The sequence below is a fragment of the Oncorhynchus kisutch genome, linkage group LG2, assembly GCF_002021735.2.
Source record: "Oncorhynchus kisutch isolate 150728-3 linkage group LG2, Okis_V2, whole genome shotgun sequence".
NCBI classification, from domain to species: Eukaryota; Metazoa; Chordata; class Actinopteri; order Salmoniformes; family Salmonidae; genus Oncorhynchus; species Oncorhynchus kisutch.
Genome location: NC_034175.2, coordinates 17,304,772 through 17,325,751, shown reverse-complemented (window position 1 = coordinate 17,325,751; position 20,980 = coordinate 17,304,772). Strand labels below are relative to the sequence as shown.

The window sequence follows — 20,980 nt, the reverse complement described above, 5'->3', positions numbered from 1 at the left end:
TGTTCTGTATACCCCCCCTAACTTGTCACAACACAACTGATAGGCTCAAACGCATTAAGAAGGAAAGAAATTCCACAAATGAGCTTTTAAGAAGGCAAACCTGTTAATTGAAATGCATTCATGAAGCTAGTTAAGCGAATGCCAAGAGTTTGCAAAGCTGTCATCAAGGCAAAACGTGGCTATTTGAAGAATCTCAAACTTAAAATACATTTTGATTTAACTTTTTTTGGTTGCTACATGATTCCATATGTGTTATTTCATAGTTTTGATGTCTTCACTATTATTCTACAATGTAGAAAATAGTAAAAATAAAGAAAAAAACTTAAATGAGTATGGTGTTCTAAAACTTTAGACTGGTAGTATATGTTAGGTGAGTCTTATCTGATGGTCCTGCTTCGTGGAACGTACCACAGAGAGGCTTTGGGTGGATTGCTCTAACAGACCCTACACAGGGATGTGACCTGTCTTGATCCCAAAAGGTCAAAGGTGGCCATTTAGCGCCCTGCTGATCTGTCCACGAGATCCCTAATGGGTCTCTGCAAGTGTCAGTATGTGCCCCCACACACACACCCTAACACCAAAACACTACAATGTTTAATACTCTTGCAGACACTCTGACACACATGCACAAACATTCTCTCTTTTACAGTCTCTTTCACGGTCTCACACATGCTCACATACACAATGATTCTCTCAGTGGTGCGTACGCACACTCTTTGCACTCCAAACACCCTCAACACACTTTCCCTCTCTGCTCTGTGTGCGGTGCGCATTACCCTGCCGACCCCTCTTGACCCGTCTTCTCCAAGGGGTGGGTGGCCGAGTTCACCTAAGGTCAAAGCGAAATGTCCTCCACTTAGCTCAGGCCCTGAGGGAAGGAGTGAGTGTGAGAAGGAAGGAGAGGGGGGAAGGAGATACGAGGGGGAAGGAGAGGGGGGAAGGAGATACGAGGGGGAAGGAGAGGGGGGAAGGAGATACGAGGGGGAAGGAGATACGAGGGGGAAGGAGAGACGAGGGGGAAGGAGAGACGAGGGGGAAGGAGAGACGAGGGGGAAGGAGAGACGAGGGGGAAGGAGAGACGAGGGGGAAGGAGAGACGAGGGGGAAGGAGAGACGAGGGGGAAGGAGATACGAGGGGGAAGGAGAGGGGGGAAGGAGAGACGAGGGGGAAGGAGAGGGGGGAAGGAGATACGAGGGGGAAGGAGAGGGGGGAAGGAGATACGAGGGGGAAGGAGAGACGAGGGGGAAGGAGAGACGAGGGGGAAGGAGAGACGAGGGGGAAGGAGAGACGAGGGGGAAGGAGAGACGAGGGGGAAGGAGAGACGAGGGGGAAGGAGATACGAGGGGGGAAGGAGATACGAGGGGGGAAGGAGATACGAGGGGGAAGGAGAGGGGGGAAGGATATACGAGGGGGAAGGAGATACGAGGGGGAAGAAGATACGAGGGGGAAGGAGATACGAGGGGGAAGGAGATACGAGGGGGAAGGAGATACGAGGGGGAAGGAGATACGAGGGGGATGTCCTGTTCCTTAGTTGTTATTGTTGTTCTACGCTGGGCGCTAATGGTGTGGTAACACTTAGACTGTCTGGTCACTATTTGCTCGCGGCGTCAGGGTCGAGGGGTTAAAAGCAAGCCTGCCCCCGTTTTTGAAAAGGAGAGTGATGGAGGGAGATGGCTCGTCACGCTGTCAGAGCGTCTGACGGAGCGCAGAGAAAGTCCTGGCCCTTTTGGTTTCTCTGCCTCTTCTCCCACTCCTTTCTTTTTCTTCCTTTGACGCTCTCTCCCCTCGTTATCTGTTTCTTTCTTTTTTCTCCACTCAGCCACCATCTCTCCTCCTCTCTGGCGCTGTGTGTGCTCATGTTAAGGGTTCTTGTCTGACCTTTGACTGCCTCCATGTATAGTAGAAGGGTGTTGGAGTTGGTGCTACAGAACACACTACCCCCTTGGGCCCCGTGTCAGCAGGAAGAGCCAGGGACAGAGAAGAATACAACGAGAGAGATGAAGAAGAGGGAAACAGACGACCTGCCAACCTGCACACTTTTGCGTACCATGCAGGCAATTTGAAGTCGAAGTACGCTGGTACGAAAAGCACCCCTAAAATACAGCACCCCTAAAATACAAATATGCTGTAATTGCAGACTGCAATTTGGGGCGTTTCTTGATATCAGGAAATCGGTCAGCTCCGGCGTTATGAGACTAATGGTTTTTCAACACAGATTTGTTTTCATAACAGGTTAGGATAACTAGCGTGACATGTTAGGATAGTTAACGTGGCCGGTATCAATGGGTGTAACTTGACATAAAGAAACGGCGATGTAAAAAAATAACGCCCCTAATTGCACTAATACTTTCCTTCCCAGGAAGTTATGTTAGACTGTTAGTCCTATGTTAATGAATCAATTCTTCATCTGTCATCTTGATATCGCTAGATGTCAACAGTAGGCTGCTAATGATGTGATTATAGTCATTTCACCAACGGCAACAAGGCATGTTGAATGAATGGTAGTCTAGTAGTCAGACCGAACTTGATGGATGAGGTCAGGGATGGAGATCTGGAACTGGCTCATATTGGCCTAGTTCAGTTGTTTCATATTCTAAATAGCCTACAGTCAGCTGGACTACCGCAGTCAGCTGGACTACCGCAGTCAGCTGGACTACCGCAGTCAGCTGGACTACCGCAGTCAGCTGGACTACCGCAGTCAGCTGGACTACCGCAGTCAGCTGGACTACCGCAGTCAGCTGGACTACCGCAGTCAGCTGGACTACCGCAGTCAGCTGGACTACCGCAGTCAGCTGGACTACCGCAGTCAGCTGGACTACCGCAGTCAGCTGGACTACCGCAGTCAGCTGGACTACCGCAGTCAGCTGGACTACTACATTGCATCCAGTAATTTAATTTTTCAAATGTTTTATTTTCTCCCCAAACAAAATGAAGCCAGTTTACATTTTCACTAGACTATCCACATAAAGACACCCATTAATGAGAATAATCATTACCCCTAAATTGAATCTATAAAAAATTGCAAGTGTCAATGAAACCACCTCAATTTAGTAGGGTGTCCAATCAATAACGCATCTTTTTACCAACAGGTATAAAAACATAATTGTGTAAATAATCCTAAAAGAAAACCAATGGTCCAAACCTCACCTCCATATCACAATCCTTTCAAAAGTTATTGTGGTTTTTACCCTTGTAGGATGGCCAGAATTAGGGTGATTTAAATCAATGGAAAGAAAGTGGTGAACATTTTGGAAAATGTTATCACGTCATCTAGGCTGGATTCTGTGCGAGAATTAAGGCTACTGGCTACCTGACAGGCTCACTTTCCCGTCTTATCGAATCCGCAGGACATAAAAATATAGAAGTAAGATGGATATGGATTTTGAGACTTGACATTAGGTTACGAAATCCTACTTTTTTATGTCATGTTTCAGAAATACCCCCCTGAACATTTCAGAACATGAATAATCATATTTGTCTTGGTAAAATGTATTTTATAACATAAGGAAGTGAAATTTCAGCACCAAAGTGCTAGGCAGAGTGGGTGGAAACCCTACACAAGACCTCTGTGTTGGCTACATTGTTTGATATAATTTAAGACTCTAGGTTTCAGGAAATGGCAGTTACATGTTTTTCAAAAATTCAAAATTTTCCAACTTCCTGAGAGGGAAGTTGACTGACCCCCTCCAGACCTCTCCCTACCCAACCTTAGGGTCTACATCAGCACCACCTTGTCAGAAACTCTTAGGGAGAGACCAATATTGTACATTTAATCACATTTCTAGTTAGCTCTGAAGCAAAACCAATTACCAAGTACCCATAACAGTCTACCATTCCTAGTGAGCCAGTCTTCTGCCAACATCATTTATTAGGCTAAAAAGGTGGACTTGCCTTTGATTTGAGCAGTGTGGGTGTCGTGCCACTGTGCTGAAGTGGTACAATTCTCAATGTTGGAAAAAGTATCCAATTGTCATACTTGAGTAAAAGTAAAGATATATCTTAATCAAGTGAAAGTCACCCAGTAAAATAGTTTAATGAAAATCTAAAAGTATTTTGTTTCTAAATATACTTAAGTATAAATAATTTCAAACTGCTTATATTAAGAAAACCAGATAGCACAATATTTGTTTTTGTTGTTAGATAGCCAGGGGTGTACTCCAACACATAGACATAATTTACAAACAAAGCATTTGTGTTTAGTGAGTCCGCCAGATCAGAGGCAGGAGGATGACCAGGGATGTTCTCTTGATAAGTGTGTGAATTGGACCATTTTCATGTCCTGCTAAGCATTCCAAATGTAACGAGTACTTTAGAGTGTCAGGGAAAATGTCTGGAGTAAAAAGTACATTATTTTCTTTAGGAATGTAGTGAATTAAAGTAAACGTTGTACTTTAAAGTATTTTTAGGTACTTTAGACAACTGAAAATTCTTCATGGTTGGCAGGTTTTAGACAAGGAAAGGCGGACAGATTGAAAATGAAAAGATGGCTAGATGGTCTGTGAAATCCCTTCACTACAGACCGAGAGAGAGCAGGACACAGACAGACATACAGAGTAGGGTGCTTTATGTGTGTAGTGGGGAATCCTGGCACATGCCCCTGGCTCAGTCACCTGTGCCGGCCCTACTCTGCTCTGGGCTCCATACGTCACGCCTCATTACCACACCACCTGACGTATGGTCGGTGTGCCCATTCAAACAGGGCTCTGTGTAACTTGTGTGTGTAACTTGGCTCGACCTCTCTCCAAAGCCATTAGCTGAAATCTGGCCTTTCCTCCCAGGCAGTTTTTGATCCCCATCTACCTTCTCTCTCTGACTCTGTTAGGGTATTAGAACTGGACTCAAATCATCACCCTCCTCTTTGTGCCACAGGCACCCTTTCTCTGTGTGTATGTTAGAGTTGCCTGGTTAATGTTGTTAACCCTGCTGTCTTCACCTCTGGTTGAGATGTTTGAGCATGTAACTATGTGTGAGACTGAGAGTATGTGACTGTGTGTATGTTTTTAGGCCTAGTAAGTGTTGAGAATACTGTTTCCTGTCCTTTCCACACTTTTTAAAGTGCTGAGTCGTCATGTCTGTGTTTTGACAGTGTGTTGTGTGTCTAAAACTGTTTTTTTTTGTATTTTTTTATACAGGTGTTGGGTCTACCACTGTGGTGGCGTTCTCTGCCTTCCTGAATGGGCACTATCCACCAGCAGACCTGACTGGAGACGTGGCCGTATCTTACAGCTCTCCTACAGGTACACACACTGACAACCTCTTAAACACGTCGGAAACATATCACACTTGCCTCATCTCTCTCATGAATTGATGCTTTTAGGTTTCCCTGTCTGTGACTTATCTTACAGTAAGTCCATAGAACTCCTGACTTCTGTCTGTAACAGCTCTGACATCTGTCTGTAACAGCTCTGACATCTGTCTGTAACAGCTCTGACATCTGGCTGTAACAGCTCTGACGTATGTCTGTAACGAGATGGACTGACAGTAACAGTGCTGACATCAAATCAAATCAAATCAAATTTATTTATATAGCCCTTCGTACATCAGCTGATATCTCAAAGTGCTGTACAGAAACCCGGCCTAAAACCCCAAACAGCAAGCAATGCAGGTGGAGAAGCACGGTGGCTAGGAAAAACTCCCTAGAAAGGCCAATACCTAGGAAGAAACCTAGAGAGGAACCAGGCTATGTGGGGTGGCCAGTCCTCTTCTGGCTGTGCCGGGTGGAGATTATAACAGAACATGGTCAAGATGTTCAATGTTCATAAATGACCAGCATGGTCGAATAATAATAAGGCAGAACAGTTGAAACTAGAGCAGCAGCACAGTCAGGTGGAAGTTGAAACTGGAGCAGCAGCATGGCCAGGTAGACTGGGGACAGCAAGGAGTCATCATGTCAGGTAGTCCTGGGGCATGGTCCTAGGGCTCAGGTCAGTTGAAACTGGAACAGCAGCATGGCCAGGTGGACTGGGGACAGCAAGGAGTCATCATGTCAGGTAGTCCTGGGGCATGGTCCTAGGGCTCAGGTCCTCCGAGAGAGAGAAAGAAAGAGAGAAGGAGAGAATTAGAGAACACACACTTAGATTCACACAGGACACCGAATAGGACAGGAGAAGTACTCCAGATATAACAAACTGACCCCAGCCCCCCGACACATAAACTGACTTTAACAGTGCTGACATCTGACTTTAACAGTACTGACATATGTCTGTAACGAGATGGACTGACAGTAACAGTGCTGACATCTGACTGTAACAGTACTGACATGTCTGTAACGAGATGGACTGAGAGTAACAGTGCTGATAGCTGGCTGTAACAGTGCTGACATCTGGCTGTAGCAGCTCTGTACCCTTTAAAACCACTGAATGGGTAACAGCGGACTGAACTCAGCACTGTATCCATCGAAGCATCTGGTTCCAGGCAGTATGTATTTCTGGAAGACATTACTCTCCCCTCGAACCAACAAAACCCCTCTTTATTTCAATTAAAATGTCATGGGTTTTATTATTTCACTTGATTCAAAGCGGCTCACTAAAAAGCGGCATTTATACTATTGTTTCCCTTGGACTGTCTGTGTTGGCAGGGCCTTGTGGAAAGGTTCCCTGAAAGCACATTAAATGTGAAATGGCTTGGAAATATCGAGGCATTTTTTTATTTTATTGTGATGCTAAAAATAGCGGGGGTGGAAAGAGAGGAGCCTGGAGTTTTTCACAGGGCCTTCCAGCGACGGCTGCCCTGTGTTTTGATCAGTAAGACATTACTTAGATCACAGTAACAGAGAGAAGAGATGTACTGACAGCAGGGGTAGGAGGGATGGCTACACACACACCTGTGGATATATGACTGTTTAGTGGACTATATTTATTTCTGTGTGTGTGTGGATGTGTTAGCCCAGTGGCTAGGTGTTAGACAGAGCAGTGTTAATCTCCATTAGCACTCTCCTCCACTCCTCTCCTCTGAATGCCTGGCTGGAATGGGAGGAATGCAGCCGTCTATACTGGGGGCTTTCTCTCCTGCCGCTGCACCCAGAGGCAACGATTACAACTCAAACATTCTCTGTTACTGTCTACTCTCCTTTTCCTAGAGCCCATCAAAGGGATTTGCAGTAGTGCTCTCTCACTGTCCACAAATGATTGTAGTAGGGCCATGTTGGGGGCCATCCACTGTCTCAATCAATTAGTTGACATTCATTTTTAATCACACCAGCCTCTACGTGTTTTGTGTTTGTTTGTGTGCATATCTGTCCATATCCCCTCTATCTGTATATTTGTCTTGTGTTCTGCTCCATTTGACCTGTGCTAAATCTCTGCCCCGCTCTCCTCTCCTCTCCTTTCCTCGGCAGCCAATGTGGCTACACCCAGAGAGAAGGGGAGAGCGGTGGCTGCCTTTCATCAGCGCTAACAAAGCGTGAAATACACAAGCACAGCACCGGGGGCATGCTGCAGTTTAATAGTCAATCTGGCCCTCATTGACTGTGCTGCTAGACTGCTAGAGGAATCAGTGGCACATGATTCAGTGTAGAGCTCATTCCTCAGTCATTGAAACACAGCACCACCTTGAGTCCTCCAGCATTTAATTAACTTCACTCACTGTCAAACGAATTACTGTGTAGTTGATTGTGTGTCATTGATTATGTCAATAACAGAGGTTTAGCAGAATTTTATTTTTTTAAGAATGTGCACTTTTTTTTTTCTCTCTCAATTGAATCATTATAGAATGAATCTGTCCACAGCTGACTGATAATGTGTTTTGCAGACTAGAACCATTTTGTCTCCTGAATTGATGTTAAACTGAGTGTGCTTGGCTAGTTGTCGGTTATTCTTGGCCGTCTGTAGCTACAGTAGTCAATGTCTCTGTTTTTAGACTGTCTGTATTCTGTCAGTCTGGTACTTAAGCCTAGAAGGTCTGTTCTGTTATTCTGTCTGTCTCATTGTCTATTGTTAGTCTCAAGCCTGCTGTCTGTGTCTAAGGTAGAGCCTTTGCCTTCTGAGCACACATTTAATAAAAGAGACCGACAGTGACTGTGATGACTTATGTGCGGATGGGGTGCATCAAGATTTGTTGGCATCATCATTCAGCAATCAACAGGAGTTTACTTTCACCTGTTCAGTTCTTCATTTGGTGCAGATAATGAAGACGCGAGGAGAGGACCACTTTTCAGAGAGATGAGAACAGGGAGACGAGAGAGGTGGAACGGAGTGGAGGAGGGAGAGACTAAAGCAGGGGATGAAGTAGTGAGGGAGAGATGAAGGGAGGGGGTGAAAGGGGGTAGGGGTGTGTGTAAAGTGAATGAGTGGGCTCCAGTGTTTACGTGCCCTAGGCCAGGGCCCTTTAAAGTGACTGTGTTGTGTTTGTGTTTCCCCTGCTTTGCTGCTGGCCCATATGAAAGAGCTCAACCCTGCAGGTAAGTAGACTGGCCTCTGCTCTGGGAAGCACAGGAAGAGCCCACAGCCCACTGTTTATGTTCCCCCGTAACTCGATATAGCTAGAGAGAGAGACACACACACACAGTTTCACATACACACTTTTGGTTACACGTACTGTACACATGGGCACACCACGTACACATGCAGACACTTATGCACTTGTATCTACTAGCTCCCACACACATACACAGACTACATATTACGGCTAAATAGTTGGGTGTCTAGTTCTGAGTAGCGTTTGTTTATTTCTGTCTGTCCGTGCCTCTGTCTGTTCATTATGTGCTGTGATACAGTAGATGTCCTCCCTTTGATCAGTGACACACACACACACAGACGTTTCATCGCATCGATGACATCATTACAGCTGCACAATGAACAGGATCCCTTACGGTTGCCCTGGGGTCAAATAAACAGAGTGGTCAGAGAGACTTGACACACTCAGTGAGATATCATGCAGTATGACTAGTGCTGGTGTAATCAGACTGCTGAGGTTCCAGACTACTTCCATTATCCATTGAGAGAGGATGATTGACAGCACATGTTGCTGTGTGTTGACAGGACATTTTGCTGGGTGTGCTTAAAAGCAAAATAATATTACATACAAGATATTCATATTCAACTTTGGAGAAAAGTAGCCCACTCTCATAACTACTACAGAAACCCTCATAGGCCTCATATCTACCAGTGACCCCATAGTGAGGTCAGGTGTGTCGACCATGAGTTGGCAACAGAGGGCAACAATGACAGCTCAGGTGAGACAATACACACACACATGGCCCATGAAAGTAAATCACAGTGGCGAGTGAGGGTCGTAACTCTGCCGTGGCTGCCTGAGAATACACAGGGGGTGTCTGGGATACGGTGTGTGAAGAGGTGGGACCAGTTTAGATTTACAGGCAGGATGTCCCCCTCTTCCTAAACACACACACTGTTTGTCTTTAGAGAGTGCCGACTAGTCAATGGCGGCTGGGGACCTGAAAGGGGAAAAATGTTTCCCCGAGTCCTTTCTGGTCTGTCTTCTCTCTTACTATCATTCCTTCCTTCTCACTCCTTTCTTTTCTCCCTCCAGCTTTTTCCTTCATCCTCAGTCAGTCCCCTCTACACCCCCCCCCCTCATTCTTTTAACCACACCCCTCAGTGATGGCAGGATATTTATTTTAGCTGATCCTGCAGCAATTGGGATTAGTTGCCCATTGAAAACATTTGAAGATCCTTTAACCATCAATATTCTAGTAGTTTAAAGGCCAACAGTGTGTCTGTGGTCAAACGTCCTCTCGATTCGACACCCTTCAATTACCTCAATATGAGTTTTCACAGTGAAGATGCATTTAAAAAGCCACGTCTACAGGTTACTCTACAGAAAAACACAATGACAAAAAAAGAGAGCGAAAGATGGAGAAAAGAAAAGGGGGGGAACGAGGAAACGAGGGAAGGATAACTGAAGAGAGGGATGTAGAGAGAACACTGTCTATACTCTGGGTCCCTAAAGTTGTGATTTTGCTCCATTATATTAGTGTTTGTTGCTACATGAGCCGGGGCGATGTAAAGCCCCTACAGTACACAGCTTAGGTTACATGGCCAGACATAACAGGGAAGGATTATACTCACACTGGCTAGCGATGGGCCTGGCCCACTACTGGAAAAGACCCTGCGCTTTCTCTTCTCTACACTTCATTCTTTCTCGCCCTCTCAGCTCTCTTCCTCGAGAGCGAGCGACTCTTGCACTGTTTTCGCTCTATTGCGCTATGCCTCGTCTCGAATGCTTTTTCTCTCTTTCATTCCCTTTCCATCTTGTCTTTCTATTAATCGCTCTCTCTTGCTCTCTTTATCACCTTTCCCTCTTTCCCTATTTCTCTTTTCTCTCTTGTGAAAGGATGGAAAAGGGAATTTCCCCCCGAGCAGTCTCTCGCTCTCTGTTATTCCAGCCAGGGTTCTGGCCAGCTCAGCATCGTCAGCCAACTCTGGAAGAGTTATTGTTGGCCACCTCGGCCTGTAATGCTCCCCAGTGCTGTTTTAGGAGTTCCCTTAACTAGAGATCCTCCAAAAACATCCACAACTAGCTTATTTGAGATGTTTGTGAGTCTCACTCACAGATTTTTAATTGTATTTATTTAACCTTTCAATGAGCCCTTCCTGGTTAAATAAGATTTGAAATCTCTTTTCAAGAGCGTCCTGGCCAAGATAGGCAGCACCAAGTCATTACACAATTACAGTAAGACAACATGAAAAACTACAAGTAATCTAGTAAAAACCATAGAATTCACAAGAGCATAACAAAATCTTAAAACAGCAAATTAAAAACATTGACAGGTCAGAGAATCAGCCTCAAAATCCTTCAACTGTGATTTAAAAACACCAATCGGGACAAGTTCTTCCAGTTTAAAAGTATTTTGTAAGGTGTTCCAAGCCGATGGCGCAGAGTACATAATTCAGTTCGGACATTTGGAACAGTTAGCAGGATAAAGTCCTGCGAACAAAGAGAGTACCCACCATGTTTCTGAACAATAAAAATGCCAAAATGAAATGGTAGTAAACCCCAAAATGGCTTTGTAAATAAAAGTATGCCAGTGACTGAGCCTATGAGTGACTAGAGAAGGCCAGCCAACCCTGGTATACAAAGTGCAGTGGTGCGTCAGGGTTTTGCAGTTTAAAATAAATCTCAATGTGCCATGGTAAAGGCTGTCAATTGATCTCAAACACTGAGCGGAAGCATTCACATATAAAATATCCCCATAGTCTAGTAAAGGCATGCATGTAGCTGATACTAGCCTCCTGGCTTCAAAAGAAAAACATGTTGAAAATGCAATTTAAAAGACAGGCCATTGTCAATTAAAATTCCAAGATATTTATATGAGGTTACAGTCTCAATCTCATTGCCCTGACAGGTAGTAATAGGTGAAAGGTTCAGAGATCTATTTCTTGAATTAGAAAACACCATTAGTTTAGTTTTGTCAGTATTGAGGAGAAGCTTCAATTGACACAAGGTATGTTGAACAGTATAAAAAGCAGTTTGCAAGTTCTGGAATGCTTTTGTGAGAGACAAGGAACAACAATACATAACAGTATCATCAGCATAAAAGTGAAGTTGCGCATTTTGCAAATTTTGTCTAAATTACTTATATAAATAGTGAATAAGGGGACCAAGAACAGAGCCCTGGGGCACAGTGGGCTGAGACAATTTTAACAGACATGAGCCCGTCAAATTGAGTGCTATCAGACAGATAGTTAGCAAACTATGCAACTGCATGCTCCGTGCTCCGAAAGACCTACACTCAACAATCTCTGCCTCAGTATAGCATGATCAACTGTATCAAAAGCCTTAGAGAGATCAATAAAAAGTGAGACATAGTGCTGTTTTTTGTCAAGGGCTTCAGTGATATCATTGAAATCCTTCATGGCTGCTGTAATTGTGCCATGCTTCTTCCTGAAGCCCGATTGGTACATTGATAAAATAGAGTTAGTTTCAAGTATTTTCACCAGGGGTGACAGCTTTGAGATTGGCCTATTTAAAAAATAATTATAATAATCTTTATTTAACCAGGTAGGCTAGTTGAGAACAAGTTCTCATTTACAACTGCGACCTGGCCAAGATAAAGTAAAGCAGTGTGACACGAACAACAACACAGAGTTACACATGGAATAAACATACATACAGTCAATAATACAATAGAAAAAGTCTATATACAGTGTGTGCAAATGAGGTAGGATAAGGGAGGTAAGGCAATGAATAGACCATAGTGGGGAAATAATTACAATATAGCAATTAAACACTGGAGTGATAGATGTGTGCAAGTAGAGATACTGGGGTGTAAAGGAGCAAAGTAAATCAAATAAATAGCCCATACCCATACTGTGATTTACAGATGTGCTATGTACAGGTACAGTTATCTGTGAGCTGCTCTGACAGCTGGTGCTTAAAGCGAGTGAGGGAGATATGAGTCTCCAGCTTCAGTGATTTTTGCAGTTTGTTCCAGTCATTGGCAGCAGAGAACTGGAAGGAAAGGTGGCCGACAGAGGAATTGGCTTTGGGGGTGACCAGTGAAATATACCTGCTGCAGTGTGTGCTACGGGTGGGTGCTGCTATGGTGTCCAGTGAGCTGAGATAAGACGGGGCTTTACCTAGCAAAGACTTATAGATGACCTGTAGCCAGTGGGTTTGGCAGGGACGTATGAAGCGGGGACCAGCCAACGAGAGCATACAGGTCACAGTGGTGGGTAGTATATGGGGCTTTGGTGATGAAACGGATGGCACTGTGATAGACTGCATCCAATTTGCTGAGTAGAGTGTTGGAGGCTATTTTGTAAATGACAAGGATCGGTAGGATAGTCAGTTTTATGAGGGTATGTTTGGCAGCATGAGTGAAGGATGCTTTGTTGCGAAATAGGATGCCGATTCTAGATTTCATTTTGGATTGGAGATGCTTAATGTGAGTCTGGAAGGAGAGTTTACAGTCTAACCAGACACCTAGGTATTTGTAATGGTCGGTGATCTGTTTGTTAACTTGGCTTTTAAAGACCTTAGAAAGGCAGGGTAGTATAGATACAGGTCTGTATCAGTTTGGTTCTATGACCGCGGCAGCCTTCCAATCTTTGGGGATCTCAGACGATACGAAAGAGAGGTTGAACAGCCTCGTAATAGGGGTTGCAACATTTTTGGCTGATCATTTTAGAAAGAGAGGGTCCAGATTGTCTAGCCCGGCTGATTTCTAGGGGTCCAGATTTTGCAGCTCTTTCAGAATATCAGCTATCTGGATTTGGGTGAATGAGAAATGGGGAGGCTTGGGCAAGTTTCTGTGGGGGGTACAGGGCTGTTGACCGGGGTAGGGGTAGCCAGGTAGAAAGCATGGCCAGCCGTATATATTTTTTTTAAATTCTCAATTATCGCCGATTTATCGGTGGTGACAGTGTTTCCTAGCGTCAGTGCAGTGGGCAGCTGGGAGGAGGTGCTCTTATTCTCCATGGACTTTACAGTTTCCCAGAGCTTTTTGGAGTTTGTGCTACAGGATGCAAATGTATTTTTGAAAAAGCTAGCCGTTGCTTTCCTAACTGCCTGTGTATATTGGTTCCTAACTTCTCTGAAAAGTTGCATATCGCGGGGGCTATTCGATGCTAATGTAGTACGCCACAGGATGTTTTTGTGCTGGTCAAATGCAGTCAGATCTGGAGTGAACCAAGGGCTAGATCTGTTCCTGGATTTACATTTTTTTGGAATGGGGCATGCTTATTTAAGATGGTGAGGAAAGCACTTTTAAACTTCTTATGGCTTAGATCCGGGACGGGATCGATATGACAACAGCCAGTGAAAGTGCAGGGCGCCAAATTCAAAACAACAGAAATCTCATAATTAAAATTCCTCAAACATAGAAGTACACCATTTTAAAGATAAACTTGTTGTTAATCCCACCACAGTGTCCGATTTCAAAAAGGCTTTACTTCGAAAGCACACCAAACGATTGTTAGGTCTGCACCTAGTCACAGAAAAACACAGCCATTTTTTTCAGCCAAAGAGAGGAGTCACAAAAAGCAGAAATAGAGATAAAATTAATCACTAACCTTTGATGACCTTCATCAGATGACACTCATAGGACTTTATGTTACACAATACATGTATGTTTTGTTCGATAAAGTTTATATTTATATCCAAAAATCTCAGTTTACATTGGCGCGTTACGTTCAGTAATGTTTTGCTTCTAAAACATCCGGTGATTTTGCAGAGAGCCACATCAATTTACAGAAATACTCATAATAAACATTGATAAAAGTGTTATGCATGGAACTTTAGATAAACTTCTCCTTAATGCAACCGCTGTGTCAGATTTCAAAAAAAACTTTTAGAATGCACTCCCATGAATCGCAGTTCCACAGTAAATGTTTGATTTGTTTGATAAAGTCCATCATTTATGTCCAAATACCTCCTTTTTGTTCACGCGTTTAGTACACAATCCAAACTCACGACGCGAGGGCAAGTCCAGGCGAAAAGTCATATTACAGTTCGGAGAAACATGTCAAACGAAGTATAGAATCAATCTTTAGGATGTTTTTATCATAAATCTTCAATAATGTTCCAACCGGAGAATTCCTTTGTCTGTAGAAATGCAATGGAACAGAGCTAACTCTCTCAAGTGAGCGCACGTGATCAGCTCCCATTCCCCCCTCCTTCACAGGAGAATCATCAAACAAGGTGATGACTGTTGACATCTAGTGGAAGCCTTAGGAATTGCAATATGACCCCGTAGACACTATATTCGATAGGCAATGATTTTCTTCTCAGGATGAGTTTTGAGTTTTGTTATACTCACAGACATAATTCAAACAGTTTTAGAAACTTCGGAGTGTTTTCTATCCAAAACTACTAATAATATGCATATGTTAGCAACTGGGCCTGAGTAGCAGGCAGTTTACTCTGGGAACCTTATTCATCCAAGCTACTCAATACTGCCCCCAGCCATAAGAAGTTATTTTATTTATTTATTCTTTATTTTACCAGGTAAGTTGACTGAGAACACGTTCTCTTTTGCAGCAACGACCTGGGGAATAGTTACATGGGAGAGGAGGGGGGTAATGAGCCAATTGTAAACTGGGGATTATTAAGTGACCGTGATGGTTTGAGGGCCAGATTGGGAATTTAGCCAGGACACCGGGGTTAACACCCCTACTCTTACGTTAAGTGCCATGGGATCTTTAATGACCTCAGAGAGTCAGGACACCTGTTTAACGTCCCATCCGAAAGACGCCACCCTACAAAGGGCAGTCACTGCCCTGGGGCATTGGGATATTTTTTTAGACCAGAGGAAAGAGTGCCTCCTACTGGCCCTCCAACACCACTTCCAGCAGCATCTGGTCTCCCATCCAGGAACTGACCAGTACCAACCCTGCTTAGCTTCAGAAGCAAGCCAGCAGTGGTATGCAGGGTGGTATGCTGTTGGCTATATTAAAGAATAACCAGGAATCCTCTACTGACGGAATGAGGTCAATATCCTTCCAGGATACCTGGGCCAGGCCGATTAGAAAGGTCTGCTCGCTGAAGTGTTTTAGGGAGCATTTGACAGAGATGAGGGGTGGTCGTTTGACCGCAGACCCATTATGGACGCAGGCAATGAGTCAGTGATCGCTGAGATCCTGGTTTGACGGCAGCAGAGGTGTATTTGGAGGGCAGTTTGGTTAGGTTGATATCAATGAGGGTGCCCGTGTTACCGGATTTGGGTTGTACCTGGTAGATTCATTGATAATTTCTGTGAGATTGAGGGCATCAAGTTTAGATTGTAGGATGGCTGGGGTATTAAGCATGTCCCAGTTTAGGTCACCTAACAGCACGAGCTCTGAAGATAGATGGGGGCAATCAATTCACATATGGTGTCCAGGGCAGAAGGTGGTGTATAGCAACAATGAGAGACTTGTTTCTGGAAAGGTGGATTAAAAAAAAGCTCGTTGTTTGTGCACAGACCTGGATAGTAAGCCTGCAGAGTTCTGTCTGTTTGCAGTAGATTGCAACTCCGCCCCCTTTGGCAGTTCTATCTTGTCGGAAAGTATTATAGTTAGGGATGGAAATTTCAGGGTTTTTGGTGGTCTTCCTAAGCCAGGATTCAGACTCGACAAGGACATAAGGGTTGGCAGAGTGTGCTAAAGCAGTGAATAAAACAAACTTAGGGAGGAGGCTTCTAATGTTAACATGCATGAAACCAAAGCTTTTACGGTTACAGAAGTCAACAAATGAGAGCGCCTGGGGAATGGGAGTGGAGCTAGGCACTGCAAGGCCTGGATTAACCTCTACATCCCCAGAGGAGGATTAGGATAAGGGTACGGGTACCTTTATTTTATTTACCTTTATTTAACTAGGCAAGTCAGTTAAGAACAAATTCTTATTTTCAATGACGGCCTAGGAACAGTGGGTTAACTGCCTGTTCAGGGGCAGAAAGGCTATAAGAACGGGTCGTCTCGTATGTTCGGAACAGAGAGTAAAAGGAGCAGGTTTCTGGGCACGGTAGAATAGATTCAAGGCATAATGTACAGACAAAGGTATGGTAGGATGTGAATACAGTGGAGGTAAACCTATGCATTGAGTGATAATGAGAGAGATATTGTCTCTAGACACATCATTTAAACCAGGTGAGGTCACCGCATGTGTGTAAAGGGTTAACTATTGATCAGGGCCAGAGGCTCTACAGTGAAATAAGGCAAAAGTTACTAACCAAAACAGCAATGGACAAGGCATATTGACATTAGGGAGAGGCATGCGTAGTCAAGTGATCATAGGGGTCCAGTGAGTAGCTCGGTGGGCCGGAGACACGGCGATTCAGACAGCTAGAGGGCCGGGGCTAGCAGCTGGGCATTCAGGGGACGTCGCGACAGAGGAGCCAGTTGAAGCCCCCTTGTGCTGTTACGTCGGCAGACGAGTTGCCATGGATCAGCAGGGCTCCGTGTGGTAAAAGGGTCCAGGTCAATTGGCAAAATAGGTATAGTGGCCAAAGAATTTGTCCAATGGGCCTCTTCAACTAACAATCCGATATGCTCTATACAGCTAGCGGGCCGCGGCTAGCAGATGGGCATTCAGAGGATGTCGCGACAGAGGAACCAGTTGAAAAACCCCCTCGGGCGAATTACGTCGGTAGTCCAGTCGTGATGGGTCAGCGGGGCTCCGTGTCGGCAGTAAAAAGGGTCCAGGCCAATTGGCAAAATAGGTATTGTAGCCCAAGGAGTGGCTGAAGGACCTCTTCGGCTAGCCAGGAGATGGGCCCAGCGAAGGCTAGCTCCAGGTTAATTGGTTCTTGCTTCAGGACAAAGACGTTAGCCAAGAGTGGCCACTCGGATAGCAGCTAGCTAGCTGCATTGATCCAGGTGAAAAGTTTCAGAGCTTGCGGTAGGAATCCAGATATATGGAGAAAAATAAGTCCAATTTGCTCTGGTTTGAGTCACGCTGTGCAGACTGGCGAGAGTTGTCCGGGCTAAAGGTAGCTGATGACTGCTAGCTGACTAGTAGCTAGTTAGCTGATTAGCTTCTGTTAGGGGTTTAAAAGTAAAGAAAATAGCAGATCCATACCACATTGGGTGAGGCGGATTGCAGGAGAATATGTTGAAGTTGAGGTTAAGAAATATATTAAATGCGAAGAAAAAATATATGATATATATTTATATATATGAGATATATATATATATATATATATACACACGCCAAGACGAGGACAAAAGACGTCTGACTGCTACTCCATCTTGGAATTCACGTGACTATAATTATTTAAGTGTCGGATCTCCCCCTTTTAAAAGTGGTAGGAAAGATGCTGATTTCCAGATCTTTGGAATTTCATTACATTCCAGGGTTAGATTGAACAGATATGTAAGTGGTTCAGCTATGAAATCCACTGCCAGATTTAAAAAGCAGGGATCAAGAACATCAGAACCTGCAGGCTTTCTCTGATCTAAGGATTTCAGGGCTTTGTGTACCTCCTGCACTGAGTATGGTAAAAAGTTTGGCCAGCTCTCACTGGTTCATCCACACAGGATTGTACAGAGACAGAGGACACTGAATCAAACAGCCTACCGGATGATGCAAAGTGCTCATTGAAACAATTCAGCATTTCAGTTTTGTCATATACAGCAACAAAGTCCTTCAATACACATGGCGGTAATTCATTAACATTACTGTTTCCAGACATAGACTTAATAGCCTTCCAAACCTTTCTAGGGTCATTATGGTTATCGGTGGTAACAGACATAAAATATTCAGAATTGGCCTTTCTGAGAAGAACGAAACAAGTGTAATTTAACTGTCTAAAAAGAAGCCAATCATCATCAGAACATGATTTCCTTGCTTTAGCCCAGTCTAGATTATGTTTATGAATAATACAAGACAGCTCAGAAGAAAACCATGGATTATCCTGCCCTTTAACTCAGAGCCTGTGGAATGGGGTATGTTTGTTTACTGTTTGAAAGAAAGCCTGCTCATTAAAACTCTTCAGATTTCTCTTACGAATAAAGCGTGGGTTTGTTTTAGGAACCTTAGTATTTCTAACAGCAACAGCAGCACAATGATCACTGAAATATTGTGGTTGGTGTTTTTTGGCATGATTTATGTGGAACGTTTGTCTATCAAATCAATAAGGGTAGATTTATCTGGAGATTTGAGCGAGTGGATGAGTTAATCAACAGGGGAAGATTCATAGAATTACATAACATTTTTAAATCATCAGACACATGCTTTAACCAACACCAGTTGAGATCACCAATCAAGATCATTTCACTGTTAAAAAAGTTTAGACATAAGGTGCATCAGGGAAGAAAATGCATCACCGAGAGCAGAGGGGGGTCTATAACAGCCAATCACAGTTGTACAGAGACCCTTTGAAACCTCAATATTCAAAGCAAGACATTCCAACTGTTTACAAACAGTTTCAACATACAGTTTACAAATAGTCTTTACATACAGATGAAGTGGGAAGTTTACAAACACCTTAGCCAAGTACATTTAAACATTCCTGACATTTAATCCTAGTAAAGATTCTGTGTTTTAGGTCAGTTAGGATCACCACTTTTATTTTAAGTATGTGAAATGTCAGAATAATAGTAGAGAGAATTATATATTTCTTTCATCACATTCCCAGTGGGTCATAAGTTTACATATACTCAATTAGTATTTGGTAGCATTGCCTTCAAATTGTTTAACTTGGGTCAAACATGTTGGGTAGCCTTACACAAGGTTCCCACAATAAGTTGGGTGAATTTTGGCCCATTCCTCCTGACAGAGCTGATGTAACCGAGTGGGGTTTGTAGGCCTCCTTGCTCGCAGACACTTTTTCAGTTCTGCCCACAGATTTTCTATGGGATTGAGGTCAGGGCTTTGTGAGGGCCACTCCAATACCTTGACTTTGTTGTCCTTAAACCATTTTGCCACAACTTTGGAAGTATGCTTGGGGTCATTGTCCATTTGGAAGACCCATTTGCAACCAAGCTTTAACTTCCTGACTGATGTCTTGAGATGTTGCTTCAATATATCCACATAATGTTCCTTCCTCATGAAGCCATCTATTTTGTGAAGTGCACCAGCCCCTCCTGCAGCAAAGCACCCCCACAACATGATGCTGCCACCCCTGTGCTTCACGGTTGGGAGTCCACCGCTCGCCTAGTGTAGTAGTGACTACCGAATGGCTCCCTACCTGGTTAAATAAAGGTGAAATAAAACAAATATCAAAACAGAATAAGTTGGCACCTCTGTTTAATAACTTTGCACGGCTTCTCTTTTTTGAGACCTACTGCAAGCGAAAGTCAGTGCACAAAGCAATTCCACAAAAATTTTCATTTTCTCTAAGAGATGTAAGAAATAGAGGCCAAGGAAAGGTAAGGGGAGAGAGGGACAGTGTCTATGTATGAGTGTGTATTTTGGGTGTGGAGGTCCATTGAGAAAACGGGTTGGGGATTGTTGGGCTGCCTTTGACAGCCAGGCGGCGAGCGAGGAGGAGCAGCTTGGACGAGACACTCCGCGGAGGGAGTTGGGAGGCCAGCCAGAGAGAGGATTACTTTGGTAATCTTCAAATAAAGGTGTGCAAATAGTGTTTTTTAATTTTTTAACCGAGTTGAGGGAGACCCTTCATCTTTACACCAGCAAAACAAAATCGTTTGCACTACACAACAAGGACATTTTGGATTTAATCAACCATAAATTAATAGGTTAACATCTACTAGTCACAGATAAATGACTTGACTCCGATAGACTGCAGATAGGTACTTATCACAGCGGGAGGTCGTTCCTCCTTTTGCTAGATCAAAAGCGGTTCCTGCTGCGTGCCGACCACGTAGAAACAAACCTACCATTTCTACTTCACAATGCTCGTCAGTGGCCAACAACTTGACTTTGAGCCATTTCAGAGCGCACAAACCCCCACTTGGGGGAGCCAACAGGAGTGACAAGAAAAATTAAAAAAGAGGGCATTTTCTCCCTACATCCATGGTTAAATGGCATAGACACACTGTAAGCACATAAACACAAAGACATACACTACCGGTCAAAGGTTTTAGGACACCTACTCATTCAAGTGTTTTTCTTTATTTGTACTATTTTCTACATTGTAGAATAATAGTGAAGACATCAAAACTATGAAATAACACAAATGGGAATCATGTAGTAACCAAAAAAAAGTTACCTCTGCTGCAGAGGATAAGTTCATTAGAGTTACCAGCCTCAGAAATTGCAGCCAAAATAAATGCTTCACAGAGTTCAAGTAACAGACACATCTCAACATCAACTGTTCAGAGGAGGCTGTATGAATCAGGCCTTCATGGTCCAATTGCTGCAAAGAAACCACTACTAAAGGACACCAATAATAAGAAGGGACTTGCTTTGGCAAGAAACACGAGCAATGGACAATAGACCGGTGGAAATTTGTCCTTTGGCCTGGAGTCCAAATTGGAGATATTTGTTTCCAACCGCCGTGTCTTTGTGAGATGCGGTGTGGGTGAACGGATGAACTCCGCATGTGTATTACCCCCCGTAATGCATGGAGGAGGTATTATGGTGTCTTAACCAGCCATGTCTTAACCACACAAGTAGCGTGATACAGCACATTGACTCA

The 20,980-nt window shown here is 43.9% G+C and overlaps 1 protein-coding gene across 3 annotated transcripts in view; it reads left to right on the top strand.

The window, feature by feature from the left end:
• Window positions 1–20,980, top strand: part of bbs9 (Bardet-Biedl syndrome 9) — a 214,801-nt gene that overhangs the window by 41,050 nt on the left and 152,771 nt on the right. For 2 of the 3 annotated variants that reach the window (XM_031789165.1, XM_031789175.1), the window contains 2 exons: window positions 5,133–5,237; window positions 8,384–8,398. In XM_031789165.1, coding sequence (XP_031645025.1) covers window positions 5,133–5,237; window positions 8,384–8,398 — 120 coding nt within the window. The remainder of the gene's footprint in view (window positions 1–5,132; window positions 5,238–8,383; window positions 8,399–20,980) is intronic. The other variant, XM_031789181.1, reaches the window with a different exon arrangement.